General features: G+C 48.5%; 6 protein-coding genes across 6 annotated transcripts; 2 read left to right on the top strand and 4 right to left on the bottom strand.

Annotated features, from left to right (window-relative positions):
- Window positions 1-442: 442 nt before the first annotated feature.
- EDB82DRAFT_526920 (uncharacterized protein) lies at window positions 443-4,472 on the bottom strand (the record flags this gene model as incomplete). The annotated part of the gene is made up of 10 exons (XM_065609168.1): window positions 443-552; window positions 605-734; window positions 787-1,101; window positions 1,149-1,578; window positions 1,628-1,770; window positions 1,821-2,470; window positions 2,520-3,462; window positions 3,509-3,974; window positions 4,034-4,181; window positions 4,301-4,472. 10 exons carry the CDS (start codon window positions 4,470-4,472, stop codon window positions 443-445), a joined length of 3,507 nt encoding a protein of 1,168 aa, XP_065463972.1.
- A 1,691-nt stretch (window positions 4,473-6,163) lies between these two features.
- Window positions 6,164-8,319, top strand: EDB82DRAFT_506390 (branched-chain alpha-ketoacid dehydrogenase). The gene is made up of 4 exons (XM_025727430.2): window positions 6,164-6,661; window positions 6,744-6,863; window positions 6,917-7,199; window positions 7,248-8,319. Exons 1-4 carry the CDS (start codon window positions 6,513-6,515, stop codon window positions 8,049-8,051), a joined length of 1,356 nt encoding a protein of 451 aa, XP_025581898.1. The 5' UTR covers window positions 6,164-6,512; the 3' UTR covers window positions 8,052-8,319.
- Window positions 8,320-10,382, bottom strand: EDB82DRAFT_506387 (Septin-domain-containing protein). The gene is made up of 4 exons (XM_025727429.2): window positions 10,033-10,382; window positions 9,778-9,940; window positions 9,415-9,725; window positions 8,320-9,365 (listed from the first exon to the last, which is right to left on the bottom strand). The coding sequence occupies exons 1-4, from the start codon at window positions 10,135-10,137 to the stop codon at window positions 8,787-8,789; spliced, it is 1,158 nt and encodes a 385-aa protein (XP_025581897.1). The 5' UTR covers window positions 10,138-10,382; the 3' UTR covers window positions 8,320-8,786.
- Window positions 10,383-10,683: 301 nt separating this feature from the next.
- On the top strand, window positions 10,684-13,572 carry EDB82DRAFT_577139 (periodic tryptophan protein 2). Its single transcript, XM_025727428.2, has 3 exons — window positions 10,684-10,743; window positions 10,803-10,915; window positions 10,980-13,572. Exons 1-3 carry the CDS (start codon window positions 10,726-10,728, stop codon window positions 13,528-13,530), a joined length of 2,682 nt encoding a protein of 893 aa, XP_025581896.1. The 5' UTR covers window positions 10,684-10,725; the 3' UTR covers window positions 13,531-13,572.
- Window positions 13,573-15,609, bottom strand: EDB82DRAFT_506384 (uncharacterized protein). Its single transcript, XM_025727427.2, has 4 exons — window positions 14,963-15,609; window positions 14,872-14,913; window positions 14,101-14,822; window positions 13,573-14,055 (listed from the first exon to the last, which is right to left on the bottom strand). Exons 1-4 carry the CDS (start codon window positions 15,152-15,154, stop codon window positions 13,596-13,598), a joined length of 1,416 nt encoding a protein of 471 aa, XP_025581895.2. The 5' UTR covers window positions 15,155-15,609; the 3' UTR covers window positions 13,573-13,595.
- EDB82DRAFT_506380 (nucleosome assembly protein) lies at window positions 15,610-17,164 on the bottom strand. The gene is made up of 4 exons (XM_025727426.2): window positions 16,759-17,164; window positions 15,979-16,704; window positions 15,831-15,926; window positions 15,610-15,775 (listed from the first exon to the last, which is right to left on the bottom strand). Exons 1-4 carry the CDS (start codon window positions 16,895-16,897, stop codon window positions 15,771-15,773), a joined length of 966 nt encoding a protein of 321 aa, XP_025581894.1. The 5' UTR covers window positions 16,898-17,164; the 3' UTR covers window positions 15,610-15,770.
- Between the last annotated feature and the right edge of the window lie 557 nt (window positions 17,165-17,721).

The following is a 17,721-nucleotide window of genomic DNA, read 5'->3' as shown; positions in this document are numbered from 1 at the left end:
TAAGGTTGGTTTGGCTTCCCATGTCACTAAACATGCGTCTCCAGCCCCTTTGTAGGCTGACATATGCTAGTCAGAGGGAAACATGCACAAATAGAATACTCATATGAGAATAAAAAATAAAACTTTATACCGTATTCGTCCACCATCTTACTTGGTTTGTGCTGCCTTTCGTCGTCTTTCCACCTGTTCTCTGGTCACCAGGTAAAAGTCACACAAGCGTAGACATTCATGCAGTCCATCCCTGCGTTTATTCTCTTTACAACTACGCGTTCGCCGATCAAACGATAACGCCGATGCCTGGAACTCTTGATGTATGGTGCTTTTGGCACCCTCACACCATAGGCAAATGATGTATACTCGTGTCTGTCATATCGTTGACGACACATATTGCCTTCAAACTTTACATGCTTCGAATGACAAAGTCCTCCTCTGCTAGCACCTTTTATCGAAGGAATAGGTCCCCAACGCCGTTCCTCAGTGTCTTTGTTCTATCTACGTGATCAAGGCCGAGGTAATCATCCTCCCCCTGCACCAAAGTTGACAGCACATCGTCTAGGTATTGTTAGTCATTTCCTGAACCAAAAAGTCAATGGGTATCACTAACCATCATTAAGATATTGCGGCTTCGAGTAATTAGACCGTCGCACAACAGCAATCTTAATCTTTTCGAAGCTCTTGCCTTTGATTCCGGTCCGCTTTTCTAGTCTCTTCTTGGTGTCTGCAAAAGTCTCGCCCTGTTTGCCTGTTAACATCGTATATATCTTGTACAGCAGCGAAGCGTCTCACCTCAATGACCAAGAACTTGAAGGGCACGCCGTGGACGCGGCTGACGTCGTTTTGGTAATGGAAAACTTGGACGAATTGATTGTCGTCGGCGTTGATCTCGTCCTGAGGAACTCGTTCTGCGTAGACTGTCGCGTACTCGTTCAGGTTAATAACGGGATGATCGCGAGAAGGTTCACGATAGAAACGGTTTGAGCTCGTCTCATAGATGCGAATTCTTCCGCTTTCGGCTTCACTAGAAATTTGTGCTTTCTTTATCAAAGCTTCAACCAAGTCATCCATGGTTCCAGTCTTCGGGACGAGCAGGTCGTACGTATCCTGTGTCTATTAGCTCGAGTGCTCGCTTTTCTCGAAATCTTACATACCTCCTTTGTTATACCCTCACTCAACAAGGTAACTTTAATACTCTTCTTGGTGTCGAGCTCCGTAAGACTAATCTCAAGCACCTCAAAGTAGAAAGCGTCGCTCCTTTGAGTAGAGTTGAGAGCAGTTGAGCCCATGGGGCTGAGGATCTGTCGCAGAGTTGGGTTCGCACCTCTTCTCACAGGCGCCTTAGGATTATTTGTCGAGGTGTGTACCGTCCAGAACCGAATGTGTGTAGGCTGCACATCAAGGTACGCCCCGACGCGCTCCGACAAAACATCGTATGTTATCTTAGAGTTAAGCACCAGCTCAAACGGGGGGTACTGAGCTGGGTCACATCGGTTAGGATGAGGGTGGAACTTCACCGTCTTCCTATGCTCCAGGAAATCATAGTATTCGCGCGCATCTTCAAAGTGATCAGATGTGGTGTTTCTAGTGTGGTGTTAGCAGCAACCTCCATTGGGTTAATAGAATGACGCACGATTCTTGTGAAGCCTTGTCACCGGCGCGTTTCTCAACATTAGCCTTGGTTCGTTGAAAGCAAATGATGTCGCCGTCTTGAAGCTCTGCAATCTTTAAAGACTGCTTAGGCTTAAGTGGCTCGATCATCGTAGGTTTGATCTCCTATTGCGGGTCAGATCTGCAAAACATTTCAACACCATCAATTTCCTCACCTCCCAAAGCAATAGCTTTTCCTCAGCCGGCAACTTCTCACCCCAGCCCATCTTCTTAAGGATCATGGGAAGCAGTTCTTCAACCTTCTTCTCCTTCGAAATGTAGACATGGCCAACACCACGTAGAGTCTGGGCATCAATGTCAAAATGCTTCAGAAGGAGGAGAATAGTGTCGTTCTTAACGATGACGCCATTGGGTTGGCTCTGGTAAGACGGCCAGATAGGCTCGCCGTCAGCATTGACCTCCTCGGCGACTTCAGCCCACACCCGCAAACTAGTATCACGGTGTGCGGCAGATCGGGAATAAGTCTCGTCGACTGTAGGCTGCAGATCCATGATTGGTTGGTCTGGTCGAATCGTCTTGTTCTGTCGGTTGACCATGAGCCAGAGTCGCACTCTTCGCGCATCCTCATTCATATCAGCTGCAACCTGCGCAACAAACTCTTCCATAGTCATCGCACGACGGACTCGATAAAATTTGGGCGCAGCCGGATCGGATTCGGGGTTTGCATCGAATTGGCACAAATCTGTCCCGCCAAATTGTTGGAAAGAATAGTCAGTGATCACCTTTGCCCACATGTAGAGATGCGCTTCCCGCGCCTCTTTCTTGCGAGCTTCCCGTTGAATTGTCTCCTCGTCGAATTTTTGTCCTGTAACAATCAGCAAATAATTAGATGGAAGTTGATCAGCATGGCTTACTAAGATGCAGAGGGATATTGTCCTTAGTGACTGGACAAAGGATATCATCCAGTCGCGACTGACGGATATACACCAACATGTATGCGCTGTTCTGGCGCATGATAGGGGCCTTCTTCTGCACGGTTGCACGGGGGTAGCCGTTGGCTGTCTGGTATTCTCCACCAAAGTTCTCTTCCATAACTTCGCGCATCGTTGCTTTGGTGACCTTGTCGTCGTCGTACTTGTAGAACCAGCCATCCTTCTCGGGCTTCAAGAAGGCATAGTAATGTCCAGCATTCAGATCACCACTGTGAACCAAAACGCTATGAAGCTGATACGTCCAAGGAACAGACTTATCAGCATCCTCGGACAGATATGGCGCGGCATCGAAAAATTCGGGGAACTCGTATCGATCATTGATCTTCATCATGGTATCGCGTTGGATGTCGTACTCAAAGCGCTTCAGTTGGAGATGCAACACATCTGGGAAACTGTTGAAAATGACACCCTTGTTTGCATCTTGAAGTTTGTACTGGTCACCAGCAAAGTACTGGTTCTCTCCGTCCATTTTCTCAACCTGAATGTAGTCCTCAAAACTTTCGAGAACATTTTTGTTTCCGCTGACGTTCAGCTGAATGTCCCAGAAATCTTCAATTCGGCTAGATTCGTAGTCGACGTTGATACACGAAATGTATGTCTTGATCTTGCCACTAAACATTTCTGGTAGGACGTTCTGAGCAGGTGTTCCCTTCATCTTATCCTCCATTCTTTCCATGAGCTTGCGCGAAAACTCTTGGACATCCTGCTGTTCAAAGATGTGTCGTGTGTCCCAGCCGAAAGACTTTGTGAGCTCAGTAGTTCCAACTGCCTGATCCGAGGTTTGGAGTTGATAAAACAGTCGTTGCAATGTGTAAGCACTATTGTGCATGCTTGGATCGGCCTCGGTAGGAATTTCGTAGATGGCCTACATAAGTTAGCAAAGAACGAAAAAAGAGAGGTACAAAGATAACCCTTGCCTTTCGGAACTTGTTTGTAAAGTAAAGTGATTGCATCAAAGAGTTCAAATAGCATGTTGCACCTTGGTTCTTCAAGCCGACGTATCCTGTCTCTTTTTTGGAATCATAGTTGGCAAAGTTATGCCACAGTACGCCCGTCTCATCCTCGACGAGGCGTACGTAAGCGGTAATATTGGCGGTGTCGTTCTCGCAGAGGGGTCGACTGCTCCCTTCCCAGGGTACATTGAACATGCGGCGGTGCTCAACAAAGCGAGTAAACCCCCAATCGCCTTCTTCTTTGGTGAATCGATGATGGGCAGTATGGTGGATATATAGGCTGGGGTCGTTCGGGTTCCAGAGGACGAGCGCAAATTGAACGCAACAGCTCCAGTTGTCGGGGACTTCATCGGCTTCGAAGCCATGTTCAAGGTAAATAGAGCATTGATCAATATTGTTACCATGCGGGAAGAGCAAAATTCGCCTGTGGAAGTGATAGCAGTGTCAGCAAAGGAGTGGGCGATAGGGTCAAACCAGACTAACCATGGGAAACCACCTGCTTGGAAGACAGGGCCGTGTTCCTTCTTATTCAAACTACGCCAGTTCTCAACAGTCCATGTGTAATCGTAGTCTCCAAGAATCTTTGGTTCGTCGATAAGAGGGGGGAGACAAATCTCTTTCATGGCTTCGTCTAAGGCATCGCACAGTTAGCCGAGGTGTCTCTTTTATAAAAATGCCTGACCGCGTGTATGTCAGGAGAGATATGCGGTAATCGTAGGTAGTCGAAGGAATAGTGGAAAGAATACGCACGGTCGGTGGCCAAGGGCAGATCTTGCAACTGGTCGGCTTCGCTTTGTCCGAAACTGTCGGGGTCAATGATAGCAACCTTCTCAGGCTCGTTGGCCACGCCAATATAATCGTCCGTGTCCATGACCATGTCGTTGGGAGAGTTGATATCATGAGTCTGTTGAGCATGGTGCATGTTAGTAAAGTGTTTTGTACGATGGGGTAACCGGTTTGCAAGGAAGGTCATGATGTAGGTATTCGGAACGACTGGGGTTAGTGCGGATGGTGAGGGGCAGAGATGGTATGCTATTGGAGGTGATGATGATTTCGATGTCCAAGGTAAAGAGATTTGCGCAATGTTTCTATGCCAGAGGTATGATGCAGTAATGCCGATTCGGGTTTGTACAGTAGACACCAAAGACAGAGCCAAAGGCGAAGGATGACGCAGCTCAGCGTGCGAGGAGCATCTACCAACTCACGGCGGGCTGCATGGACTGGAAGGAACGAGACAGAACGGGAAGGGACAGGAACAGGCGGGAACGCACCATTGCGAGGAATTTACTACCGGTACGGCAGACTCGCTAAATTCTGGAGTAGGAAAAAAAGAAGCAAGTCGTCCAGGTGACAGCTCTCACGATACAAATGCGCGAGCGTGGAATCAGTCGCAGCAGAGCAGAGCAAACAACCTAGGTACGATTGCAGTGCTTCAGCTAACTAGAGCTCGACAGTGTCGAGTCGCGCAAACAAACGGGTGGCAGGGAGGGTTCTGTTGTTGTGAGTAGGTAAACAAAAAGAAATATACTCCAAAAGAGAATATCCTGGAGCGCAAGGCAGTGAATGCGATGCAATCAGATGCTGCCCGGGTATGGATGCTAGACTAGGTATGACGACCACCTAGGTTTAGGCGAAAGAAAAAAGAGAGCAGAGCGGTCGGTTATGTCAGTAAGGGCGAAGGACAATGGCTGAAACCCACAACTTGAGTCCTTTGAAATAAGCCCCTCGACTTTTCGTTTCCCAGGTCTGATATCTAAACAAAGGGGAGAGGTTTGATAGATTTGTAAAACTGGGAAAGGAGTGTGAGTTGAGGGATCCAACGCCTTGCATCAACAGGCAGAGAGAGCCAGTAGTAATCAGTCGTCAAGCGGGAACAAGAGAGTTGTGCGAGACTTAAGACTGACGAGACTCGTGAGGCGATAGCTGGCAGCTGTTGCTATACGGGTACTTGTACAGCCAAATAAACTTGGTGATGAACGTAGTATCCCCCTAACGGGAAGCAGCCACACCAGGCGTCATCAGGTCACCCCGCCAATGACGTTGTCAGTATCTCAAGCTTAAAAGTCTTTGTCAGAGTCTCATGCTTTCCTCTTCAATAGATTCAATCGTGTTATTTAAAATACTTTTGCGGAAGGAGTTTCTAACGAAGTGCGAAACACGATCTGCCACAAGAAATAATGAAATTTAAGAAGCTTATCGGACTGTGATATTGAAGAGATAGGGCCCATTGTATCGGTAGGTAATAGGCACCTACTAGACTAGCTTTTGAAGATGCTTGTGATACCAATAGCAAGTTGCATCAAAGACAGCATGTTTGGGATGTGTACGTCAACATGATGGCCCAGTAAAACACCATTATACTAACATAGGAGCACGCTATTACACAACTAGAACTCTATCAACAACAATGGATCTGAGCTGAGTATCGTGGAGCCATCCATGGCAAGCTACAACCAGCTAACAGAGTAGGCGCCACATAAGTCATGAAGCTACCCTATGTAGGTCGGTGCATATGATGAGAAGCTGGAAGCAGTTATATATCATGAAGAACAAGCTCATGATAAGTAGTCATACACTAAAAACAGCCCCATCTACAGCTTCAACTATGCTCGTCAACCCTTGGAACCAATCGCAACCGGGATAAATGTAGTGGAAGTGTTTCCTCCTTTCTGTAACCCACCGTTTTGGGCCGGCCGGTATCGCCAGAAGATGTGGGGTAAACTCCAATTCCGTCTCTGAGCAGTATCGAGTCACTCAAAGCTGCTTCCTTCCCACCGAGGCGGCACATGCATACTACTTGCTTGACTTCTCTACTTTGCTCTCCTCATCTTTGCACATGACACTTTCATACAGCATCACCACATAGCCTGAGCCTTTTGAGCACGCGAACAAGCCGAATTAAGTTAAAACGCGAGCAACAACATATTTGAGACAGTATACCCTCGCATGCGCCTGTGACGACATGCCATCCATCGCCCTGCGACAGAGCAGACGATGTAGATTGATAGATACGCGTGCTTACTTGACGAATACTCCCCGATCTTCGTATACGAACATACAGTTTCGCGCTGCGACAAACGCATCATGGCGTCCGGTTTCTATTCTTGACGAGTACGTCATTTTAGGATTTTTTCCTTCCTTTTTGCCTTTAAGGACCCTTGAATATGGAAAAAGCTAACTCATGATGCTTCAGCTGGGTCGCAAAAGAAGCTCGCCCTATCAGCCTTCGCCAACTCATGGTCTTTGGCCGATCTCTCACAGAATCGCGCCTGATCAGCTCTGCCAATTATGTTCGCACCGAATTACCTACGCGGTAAGCCATGAGCAGCTTCCACAACAAAAACAGACATTGACTTCTGCCTCTAGTATTGCGCATCGCATTCGAGACATGCAGCGTCTACCATACGTCGTCACCACGAACAAACATATAAAAGAGGTCTATGATTTATATTATCATGCCTTTGATACATTTCGCAAAGTGAAGGAAGTCAAGACGCTGGAGGAAAACGACAAGCTGTGTGAACTCATCAGCCATAACCTTAAAAGTCACCTGACTGTAATACCACAGCTTGCGATGGGAATCCTGGAGTGCGGTGGTTTAATGAGTCCCATCGAGCTTGACAAATTCATGAACACCATTTTGAGATCGGTAGGTTGCCCATGCTCGGCAAATTTGTTATTAGCTAACAAGAAATAGCGTATCTCGAGGCGAGTCATTGCTGAGCAGCATCTCTCCCTGACAGAAACATACAACTCGCCCAATTTCTCACCCGGTGCCAAACTTTCAGAGTCAGACTTCATTGGCGAAGTGTTTATTAAATGCTACGCCAAAGATGTCGTTGAGCGTTGTTCAAAAGCCATCACTGCTCTTGCACGCACTACTAACGGTCCAGATGTTCAGATTCCTGACATCACTGTTGATGGTCATCTCGATGCCTCGTTCCCTTACATTCTGAGCCACCTTGAATATATAATTGGCGAGCTGCTACGGAATTCTGTTCAAGCCGTCATTGACCGTCATCAGAAAACGCACCCGGATCCAAACAATGTGAAGCCCCCTCCTGTCGAGATCACTATCTGCGAGAACCAACAGCATGTTATCATACGGATATGTGATCGAGGTGGCGGAATTCCCCGTGCTGAACTACCACATCTCTGGTCTTTCAGTAAGGGACCACAAAGCCAGAGACGTCTTGAGAACCTTGCTCAAGTTCCCAAAATGGCCGCAACAATGCAGGAGCTTCACGTAGAAGAGGAGCTTGGTCGCGCAGACTTAAAGGCGCCCCCGTATCAAAGCTCTCTTTCATCTCTCACAAGTCGACCGCCCAACCTGAGGCTCGGCATGGGCCTGCCCTTGAGTCGCGTCTACGCCGAGTACTGGGCTGGAAACCTTGACTTACACAGTCTTGAGGGTTATGGAACAGATATGTTTCTGCAAATTTCGCGACTTGGAAACAAGAACGAACAACTGACAACTCGAGCCAGTATGGATGCCTTATAGCAATTGGAGTCCGGGGTAATGTCCTAGCTGGAAAGACAAGAGTGGGCTTGGACTTGTATTAAAGTCTGAAGTCACCAGAAGTCAATGGACAGGGCTTTTCTTTCTTTCGAATACGAATTAGTCGATTGGCAGCATGGTGTTTGGTAATTGTTTCCCTGTATCAACATTTGTACAAACAATGGGATAGTATTAGCACGGGTTTATAGGGCATTGGGTGTCCATTATCAAAGTTCTACCACAAAGGATGAAGTACAATCAAAAATCCAAGTTGGTATCATAAAATGTTGTGATTGAAATTACATCGGAACTAAAATGTGCCTAGCTGAGGGAAAGGGCTCTAGTAAAAGGTTGTAATAAAAAAAGGGCAAGACTATCAAGGCTTTCTCCATACGTCTTGTTCGCTTCGAAGACGTCTCGTACTTGTAGGTGTGAGCTGCCGGTACAGCAACCAAGAACAAACACAAAATCGTGGGGAGGGAATCATAACTCCTACACAGCATGCCGTGGCCATGATATCGAGTCACACAAAGTGCAACTTATTCATGACCTCAGCAGGTAAAGCGAGCAGGTATACCCGGGGACTCTTTATCCCCCAACTGTCCTCTTCTTGTGGTATTTCTCGGACCTTTCATTTTTCAACTCCAAACCCCAAAATGGAGCTCCAGGTAAAAGAAATTTGAAATGACTGTCCAACTGCAGCCATGCATGCACGCATTACGGTCTACTTGATGTCGCTTAGCGGCGTCCATGACTGCGGACAGCACTGCCCTGCATCTGCTCCAGCTCCTGCTCGAGCTGCTTGATCTGAGCGTGGGTTTGCTCGAGATCCTTGTTGAGACGGTCGCGCTCGGAAATGAGCTTCTGCTCCCATTGTCGGAAGCGCTGCTCCTCGATCTTGACCTGCTCGGTGAATCGCTTTCGGAGGGCCTCCTCCTCCTCCTTGAACTTGGGGTTGTCGAGCTTGCGGGGACGGGCCTCGCCGAACTTGCGGGTCTCCATCTGCTGGGCGCGGTAGGCCTCGTAATGCAACTCCTCGGTGGTGTGGATAAGGTCGAGCATGTGTGTTCGGATCAGAATGGAGCGGAGCTTCTTGAAGTCGCAGTGGTCCTCGTTCTCAACCTCGGCGACACCCCAAGAGTATTGGCGACCCTTGACGATGCGGCCATCGCCAGTCTTGACATCCTTCTCGGAACCGATAACGGCGAAAGGCATGGCGTTCATAAGGCTGCGGGCATGCTGGGCAGCGGCCTCGTCGTCCTCCTCGATCGGGGGCTGGTAGATCTTGATGTTCTGGGCCTCGATGACAGAAACAATCTGGAAGAATTAGTGCCTGCAGCAATATATGTAATCTCTAGCTACTCACTCGCTGCTTGAACTTGGCCAGGTCAGCAGGGCTGAGAGTATCAGCCTTGGCGATAACAGGAATCAAGTTAACGCGCGAACAGAGGCGCTTCATGACCTCAATGTCAAGAGGCTTGAGGGTGTGGCCGGTAGGGCGGATGAAGTACAGGCAGGCATGGACACGGAGGTCGATCTTGTCCTGACGGCGGGGCTGCTGCTCCTGAAGCATGTAGGACTCGTGCTGGTCGTCGAGGAACTCGATGATGGGCATCCAAGAGTCGCGGTTGTTGACATAGTCGCCGAATCCGGGGGTATCAATAACGGTCAATCGGACTGAAAGGGGATGTTAGCGAGGGGTCGAGATGTTCGGTGTAGAGCTGTATACCCTTGAAGAACTTCTCCTCAAGCTCAGCCTTGGTTATCTCAATCTCAACGGTCTTGTCAACCTGCTTCTGGTGGCGTCGCTTGTGGTCGGCGTAGTTCTTAATGGTGGTGGAGAAGAGAGTGTTGATGAAGGTAGTCTTGCCCAGACCAGACTCGCCAGCAACCTAGACATGATGCGGTCAGCGTGAAACTGGGAGAAGCTCATGAGGCAGCTTGTTAAAGCAACATGAGTAAGAGTAATTGCCCAGGGACATACCATAATAGTGAAGCCGGCGCCACGCTTCGCGACAATCTTGTGTCGCTGGTTGGGCAGATTGGCAATACCAATCGGTGAAGCGTTCTCGGCAGCTGCAGAAGCCATCTTGTCGGTTGATTACTCGAGTACAACGGTAAAACGGCGAAGTGAAAAAGGATTAAAGACGATAAAGACGACGTTAAAGGAGACAATCAATAAGAGTCAACAACCAACTGCAATGCAATATCGCGATGAAGGTCGAACGAGTGCAAAGGTCAAGGTGGAGAGGGAGGACAGCTCGTGCTTCACTTCAGGGGAACGAATTTCCTGCCCTTTCCCCCCTAAAGCAATTCCCAGGGACGCTTGCTTCTGATAGGCTAGTGTTGATACGGTCCGTGGGTGGACAGTGGCTAGTGGACACGGGGCAGCGAGATGACCTGCCAAACAAAACGGGTCTTGCAGCGCCAAGGGGTCCAGTCGAAATAAACAACCACTGTCCCTAGCAATGGATGATCCCTGAGCACTAGCTAGCGGCAGCCACAATCACCTACAGCCACAGATAATTCCCTACGGCAGATAGACAGGCTCGGATTAATCTTGAACCCGAGCCATCGCAAAATTTGGCTCTTATCGATAAGGCGCAACGATGATTTTTTGGCCGAAGCTTTGCGACTTGATGTTTAGAAATATCATGAGTAGGATCTGTCGATAATAATGAAGACCGATTTCAAGGTAAAGATTATTCCGGACTACCGTGCGTCAAATAGTGAAGTACTGACATTATACAATAGTTCTCGAACTTGCTGGGCACTGTTTACTGCCAGGGCAATCTGCTCTATAGCCCAGATGGCACCCATCTTTTCTCGCCAGTCGGCAACAGAGTGACTGTGTTCAATCTGGTAGAGTATGTGCTTTGTCCTAGTTCCATATCAATACCTCTCTCGAATTACAACTAATTATCATCTCAGGAACAAATCGTACACCCTGCCCTTCGCTCATCGCAAAAACATCGCTCGTATCGGCCTCACGCCCCGCGGCAACCTCCTCCTCTCCATTGACGAAGATGGCCATGCGATTTTGACCAATGTTCCTCGAAGGATATCCATCTACCACTTCTCTTTCCGATCTTCGGTCACAGCGCTCTCATTTTCTCCTTCTGGACGACATTTCGCCGTTGGACTCGGTCGAAGGATCGAGGTCTGGCATGTTCCCTCGACTCCCGATGCTTCTGCCGAGGGCGAGCTAGAATTCGCCCCCTTTGTTCGATACCACAGCCATACCGGCCATTTCGATACCGTTAGCAGCATTGAGTGGTCCAGCGACTCGCGATTTTTTCTCACAACCTCCAAGGATCTTACAGCCCGGATATGGAGCTTGACCCCCGAGGAGGGTTTCACCCCAACAGTGCTTTCAGGCCACAAGCAAGCAGTCATTGGGGCCTGGTTCTCTGAGAATCAGGAAACCATCTACACTGTTAGCAAAGATGGTGCGGTATTCGATTGGCAGTACGTCAAGCCCATCAACCGTATCGAAGACGAGGACAAGATGCAAGACGACGATGACGATTCGGATATGCGATGGCGCATTGTGCAAAGACACTACTTCATGCAGGGAAGCGCTCATGTGCGATGCGCTGCTTTCCACCCCGAGACGAACCTCCTGGTAACTGGTTTCTCCAATGGTCTGTTCGGCTTGTACGAGATGCCAGACTTCAACATGATTCACAAGCTCAGCATTTCTCAAAACGACATTGACTTTGTCACCATTAATAAGAGCGGCGAGTGGCTGGCATTCGGCGCATCAAAACTCGGACAATTGCTTGTGTGGGAGTGGCAATCTGAGTCTTATATCCTTAAGCAACAAGGCCATTTCGATGCGATGAACTCCCTTGTCTACTCTCCCGATGGCCAGCGCATTATTACTTGTGCCGACGACGGCAAGATCAAGGTCTGGGATATTCAGTCCGGCTTCTGTATTGTCACCTTCACTGAGCACACGAGCGGTGTGACTGCTTGTGAGTTTGCGAAGAAAGGAAATGTGCTCTTTACCAGTAGTTTGGACGGATCTATTCGAGCTTGGGATTTGATCCGATACCGAAATTTCCGGACGTTTACCGCACCTACAAGACTGTCATTTTCTTGCATGGCAGTTGATCCCAGTGGTGAAGTTGTAGCTGCTGGTTCCCTCGATTCCTTCGATATTCACATCTGGTCTGTCCAGACCGGCCAGCTCCTTGACCAGTTGTCAGGTCATGAAGGTCCAGTCTCGTCTTTGGCATTCACACCCAACGGTAACTCTTTAATCAGTGGTTCTTGGGATCGCACAGCCCGTATCTGGTCCATCTTCAGCAGAACACAAACGAGTGAACCTCTTCAGCTCCAGGCTGATGTTCTTGATATTGCTGTTAGACCAGACTCGCTTCAATTAGCGATTTCCACACTAGACGGGCAGTTGACCTTCTGGTCTGTGACAGACGCTGAGCAAACCTCTGGAGTTGATGGTCGAAGAGATGTCTCTGGTGGCCGAAAGCTCACAGACCGTCGAACAGCAGCAAACATGGCGGGAACAAAGAGCTTCAACACTATTCGATATAGCACCGACGGTAGTTGCCTGTTGGCCGGTGGTAACAGCAAGTACATTTGTCTGTACTCAGTAACCACCATGGTGCTACTGAAGAAGTTTACCGTCAGTGTGAACCTTTCGCTTTCTGGTACTCAGGAATTCCTCAACAGCAAGCTTCTGACCGAAGCTGGCCCAGCTGGAGAGCTCGATGACCAAGAGGCTTCAGACCGCGAAGACCGCGTGGATAGCACGCTGCCAGGATCAAAACGGGGCGACCCTTCAGCGAGAAAGAAGGCACCGGAGGTGCGTGTGACTGGAATTGGTTTCTCCCCTGCTGGCACTGCGTTCTGTGCTGCCTCAACAGAGGGTCTCCTGATTTACAGTCTGGACCAGGATATCCAGTTCGATCCTTTTGACTTGAACATGGAAATCACCCCCGCCTCGACCCTGGCTGTTCTCGAGACTGAGCAAGACTACCTAAAGGCTTTGGTCATGGCTTTCCGCCTCAACGAAGCTGGACTCATCAAGCGCGTCTTCCAAGCTATCCCCTCTCACGAAATTCCCCTTGTTGTTGCCGACCTACCTACCATCTACGTCTCTCGTCTCCTCCGATTCGTCGCCGCCCAGACCGAAGAGTCACCGCACATCGAGTTCTGCCTCGTGTGGATCAAGGCTATCATCGATAAGCACGGAGCTTGGCTCTCTGCGAACCGCGCCAAGGCCGATATTGAGTTGAGAGTTGTTGCACGAGCTGTCGCCAAGATGAGGGACGAGATTAGGAGGCTTGCTGATGAGAATGTTTACATGGTTGATTATTTGCTGGGCCAAGCGCAGGACAAGACCGAAAAGAAGGATGTCAAGGCGTTGGATAGTGGAAAAGATGTGGATGTGAAGCTCATGGCTGTTGATGGCGATGAGTCCGATGCGGGATCTGATGAATGGATTGGCTTAGAATAGACCGTAAAATACGATTGATAATACCCATGCACACCTATTATACAATTTCCTTCCTCTTGGGTATTTTACATCTTTGCCTTGGGAATCTCTTCCCACGCCTCCTCGAATCCTGCAGACCTAACCCACATTGTCCCTTCCTGGCTATCGGCTTCTTCGTTGGCATCCATCAGAACATAAACTGCCTTGAGCCACTCATTATCCTTGATCTGCACCCAATCTCTATCCTGATAAGGCTTTGTCACCCGCTGCGCCAGCATAAGCGCCCTCGCCAACTTGACAGTATGTCCATCATCTACGATCTTGTGGATCCTTGGGAACAGATCCTCTGGCTTGTCCACCAGCTTATCTCCGTCCTTGGGTTTATAATCCCGAAGCATATCACCTCGGAGAGCAGGTGAGCCGCGAGCAATGTATTGTAGGAGGTCCATACGGATCTTGTTCTCGAGCAAACGCGCTTTAGTAGACGCCGGAATCCACGATTGCTTGTTGAGAGTAAGGAAGAATGGTGTAGATGTTGTGTGATGCCTGCAGAGGTTAGGACAAATCTTTGAGAGCAGGAAGTGTACTTACATAAGAATAAAGTCAAATCTAGGACGGTAAGGGGGATGGAAAGCAGCGCCTGCAACAACAAAGGCGGCGTTATGTACCATCTCTGCTGTCCTTTCATCCAACTCATTCTCATCAACTCGCACCCTCGCCGCCAAGTTAATCATTTCCTGTTTTTCCCTGGCGAGAACACCATCGAATACGCGATTCGAATCCTCCCAGTGCGAACTCTTCACAAGCGTCTCGTTCTTTAAAGCATCCTCATAAAGTCCGGGAATAGTCTTCATCTTTGGTGGAGCATTATCACTTTCGGCTTTCTTAGCCGCCAAAGTCAGAAACTCATGATAATCATCTCGATGAACAGCAGTTTGCGCAAGAGCCGCAGCGATGATCATGGGTTGCTCCCACTCTAATCCATAAAGAAGTTGGATCAGCGGATGGAGGACACCGGCGAAGAGACGGCTCTGCATATCAAGACCTCGCGCGTCGTCTTTGAAAAGATATTCCTTCAGAGTGTCTTGCCAACCAATTCTCTCGATTTCATCCTGGAAGAAGCGAAAGAATGTAGCGTAGTTGCGACCTTTACCAAGATACTCGGACCAATCTGAGCCGTGCTCTAGTTTGTCGATAACGTCAGACTTTGGTTTCATAGCTTTGAGTTGATATGTTGTGTTGGCGTCATAGGCTTTAGTTATAATGTCTGTTGTTGCGCCGGTGCCGTATAAGGTCAGGACTTGATGCACAAGCTGAACGTTGTTAGCGAGGTATATGGAGAGAATTGGCAATGAGATTCACATGATCGTGGAAACCTGACTCGTTGAAGAATACATGGTGGTTCTGTACAGTGTTAGCCTCCGAGACCTGTAGCTGTATTAAATTGAAGTACCTCAAGATCCTTTTGAAGCAAGTCGGTCACTTTTGAGGCCTCACTTTGGCCAACTTTCAACCCCAGCAGCCCTGAGTTCCGAGGCTCTACCTGGATTTGGAAAGAAGTAGCCATTGTTGAGTATCTGTTAGCCAAACTTGTAAATCTTGAAGTAGGTCTCACAAAGACTTTTCGAGTTGTCCGCGCCCACATGAGGAGATGGCTCGAATTATATAGGAAGAGAAAGTAGGTGACATGAAGTAACGTCTCTTTTGTATGACAACAAAAAAAAAGGGACGATATTATGTGTCCTTTTGTGACAATGATATCACAGAGTATGAGCTGACAAATCTAGGGTCTGTTGCAGTAGCAACTTCGACTCTCTCGGATCTCGCACTTAAGAGTTGTGCCGCTTTGGGCCGCTGAGGAAGTCCGAGTTTGTAATGATGTGGAATCGTTCTGAGAATGGACGTGGTTATATACACGACTGAGAATTAACTACTCGTTCACTAAAAAGGCAACAGCCACAAAGAGGAAGCTCTCAGTCGTTACTACCCCGGATTTGCAAGTGCACTGACATCACTGAAGGCTGCTGTGTCCCACTTTTCCGACTAGTAAGAAGAAAGCTCTTAATGCTGACATTTTTGGTGTCTCACAAGCACGTTTTTTGTTTTTATCAGATCAACAATATGAGGTAAATTCTTTCCATTTAAACTTTTTTAACTACCAATGATCTTGTCTATACTGATCAGGTAGACCCGTTCCAATTTTCTATACCGGTATCCTTGTTTTGTCGTAGTCTTCATGTCTTCCGTAACGCATAGGTAATTTAAGCTGAAAATCAATTAGTATGCAGAAACTTAAATAAAAAGAATTGATTCAAACTTACCCTTGGTCAGAGCAGGGGCCTCGTCGTCAGAGTCATCCTCGTCCATCTCCTCGAACTCGAGGTCGCTGGGGATGTCATCGGCATCCTGAGCGTTGGCTGTTGATGGTTAGAACTGACATGTCTGGTGTTGGAAAACGGATATACATACTGAAGTACTTGATAGCACCGGGCCAAAGATCCTCAGCGATGAAGACAGCGAGGTCGTCGGCAGTAGGGAAGATCTCGTACTCGTACTCATCATCATCCTCATCGTCCTCGTCCATGTCATCGTCGTCGTCCTCGATCTTGCCAGCCTTGCGGTCGGCCTTCTTCTGCTCGTCGATCTTGCGGCCCTCCTCGGACTCCTCGGGGGTGACCTTGCGGCCACGGAAACCGAACCAGGAGAAGAAGCTGACACCTCCCATACCGGTCTCCTCCATGAGCTTAAGAAGCTTCTTTGAGTTCTCGGTCTCACCGGGCTTCTGGCCGGCCTTTTCCTCGTCGTAGACCTTCTTGGCGAGGCTGAGCATGCCGTTGGTCAGGTCCTTGCCCTGCTTCCACTTGATGTCGACGGGCTCAGAGACGAGACCAGCCCAGCCGTCCTTGTGGAAACGCCAGTAGAACTTCTTCTCGAGAACCTTGTCCTCAAACCATTCGTTCTCCTTGAACTCCCACTTGATGGAAATGGAGCGAGGGTCGCCGTTAGGGAGCTCGAAGCGCTCAACGGAGAGGCCGGTCAGGGCGTTGAGGAGGAGTTCAGAGTCGCTGGGCTGGATGTACTCGTCAACCTCGGGAGGGGACTGCTCGAAGACGAGGGGCCAGAACTGGGGGATCTTGGAGACGACCTCAGCACGTCGGACGTAGAGGTCCTTGGTGAGCTTGTCCTGCTGACGGACTGCTTTTTGTTAGCAACTGCCATTCTGGAGCATGTGATAACAGAGTAACTTACGGATCTCGAGCTCAACATCCTCGAAGTCATCCTCGATGCCCTGGAGCTTCTCGTAGGTGATGAGAGCCTCCTTGAGCTGCTCGTCTTGCATATCGCCGGCAGACATTTTGAATGAAGAACTGAAAGCTTCGGGACGCATATAATCTCAAGAGAATACTTGAGAGAGGGGTATCTTGTAGTTGAAAAGTACACAAAAAGAAGGAAAGATTTGTATGAGGGAAGAGAGAGGGGAGGGAGAACGGTGAAGGTGAGGAGGAAAGCTTTTTTATTTGTTTACTTGATTAACTAAAGAGGACTACCCGCACCTAATCCAGTTTTAAGAGAGAGAAAAAAAAATCTCATCTCGTCCCATCAAAAAGCTCCATGCACTTGCCTCTCAGTCTCTAGGTTTGCAGTAAAGCTCCCTCCCCAGCGGTGAAAATCAACATTTTTTTCTTTTTGGTGGGGTTCTACTGATGTCATTGGTTCGCCTTCAAGCCCCGCGCCAATGGACCCCTGCTTTTTTTTCACGTTCATTTTTTGCCTCTGCAGGTCCCCTAAAAACATTGCAGAAACGCGTGGCTTTAGTGGTCCAGATGTCACTCACCCCCACTATAAATGGAAGCTTTGTGATTCTTTACAGGGGGGTGGGTGATTAAATGTAGATTTTCTTAGGCGGGGTATCCTTGACAGAGAGGCGTGTTTAATTGAATTGATTTAATGGGCTTGGAGGGGGGAAGAAGACATCTCATCAGAAGAAATAGATAATAACACTCCGTAGTCCCAAGGTACTTAATATCCACCATGAATAGCATTACTTATAGAAATATATATTGCCACCAGCTTGCTATGCATATATCTACATGTTACATGCACTTTCCCTTCTAGATCCATACCCATGCATGCTGTAACAATACGAAATTGTCCGAAGGAAGCTTGGGCCAAAGGATAACTTCAGAAGCTCCAAGGACATTTTCACGCAAT

The sequence above is a fragment of the Fusarium venenatum genome (genome assembly GCF_020744135.1).
Source record: "Fusarium venenatum strain MPI-CAGE-CH-0201 chromosome Unknown EDB82scaffold_3, whole genome shotgun sequence".
Classification (NCBI taxonomy): Eukaryota; Fungi; Ascomycota; class Sordariomycetes; order Hypocreales; family Nectriaceae; genus Fusarium; species Fusarium venenatum.
This window is presented reverse-complemented; position numbering and strand designations above follow the sequence as displayed.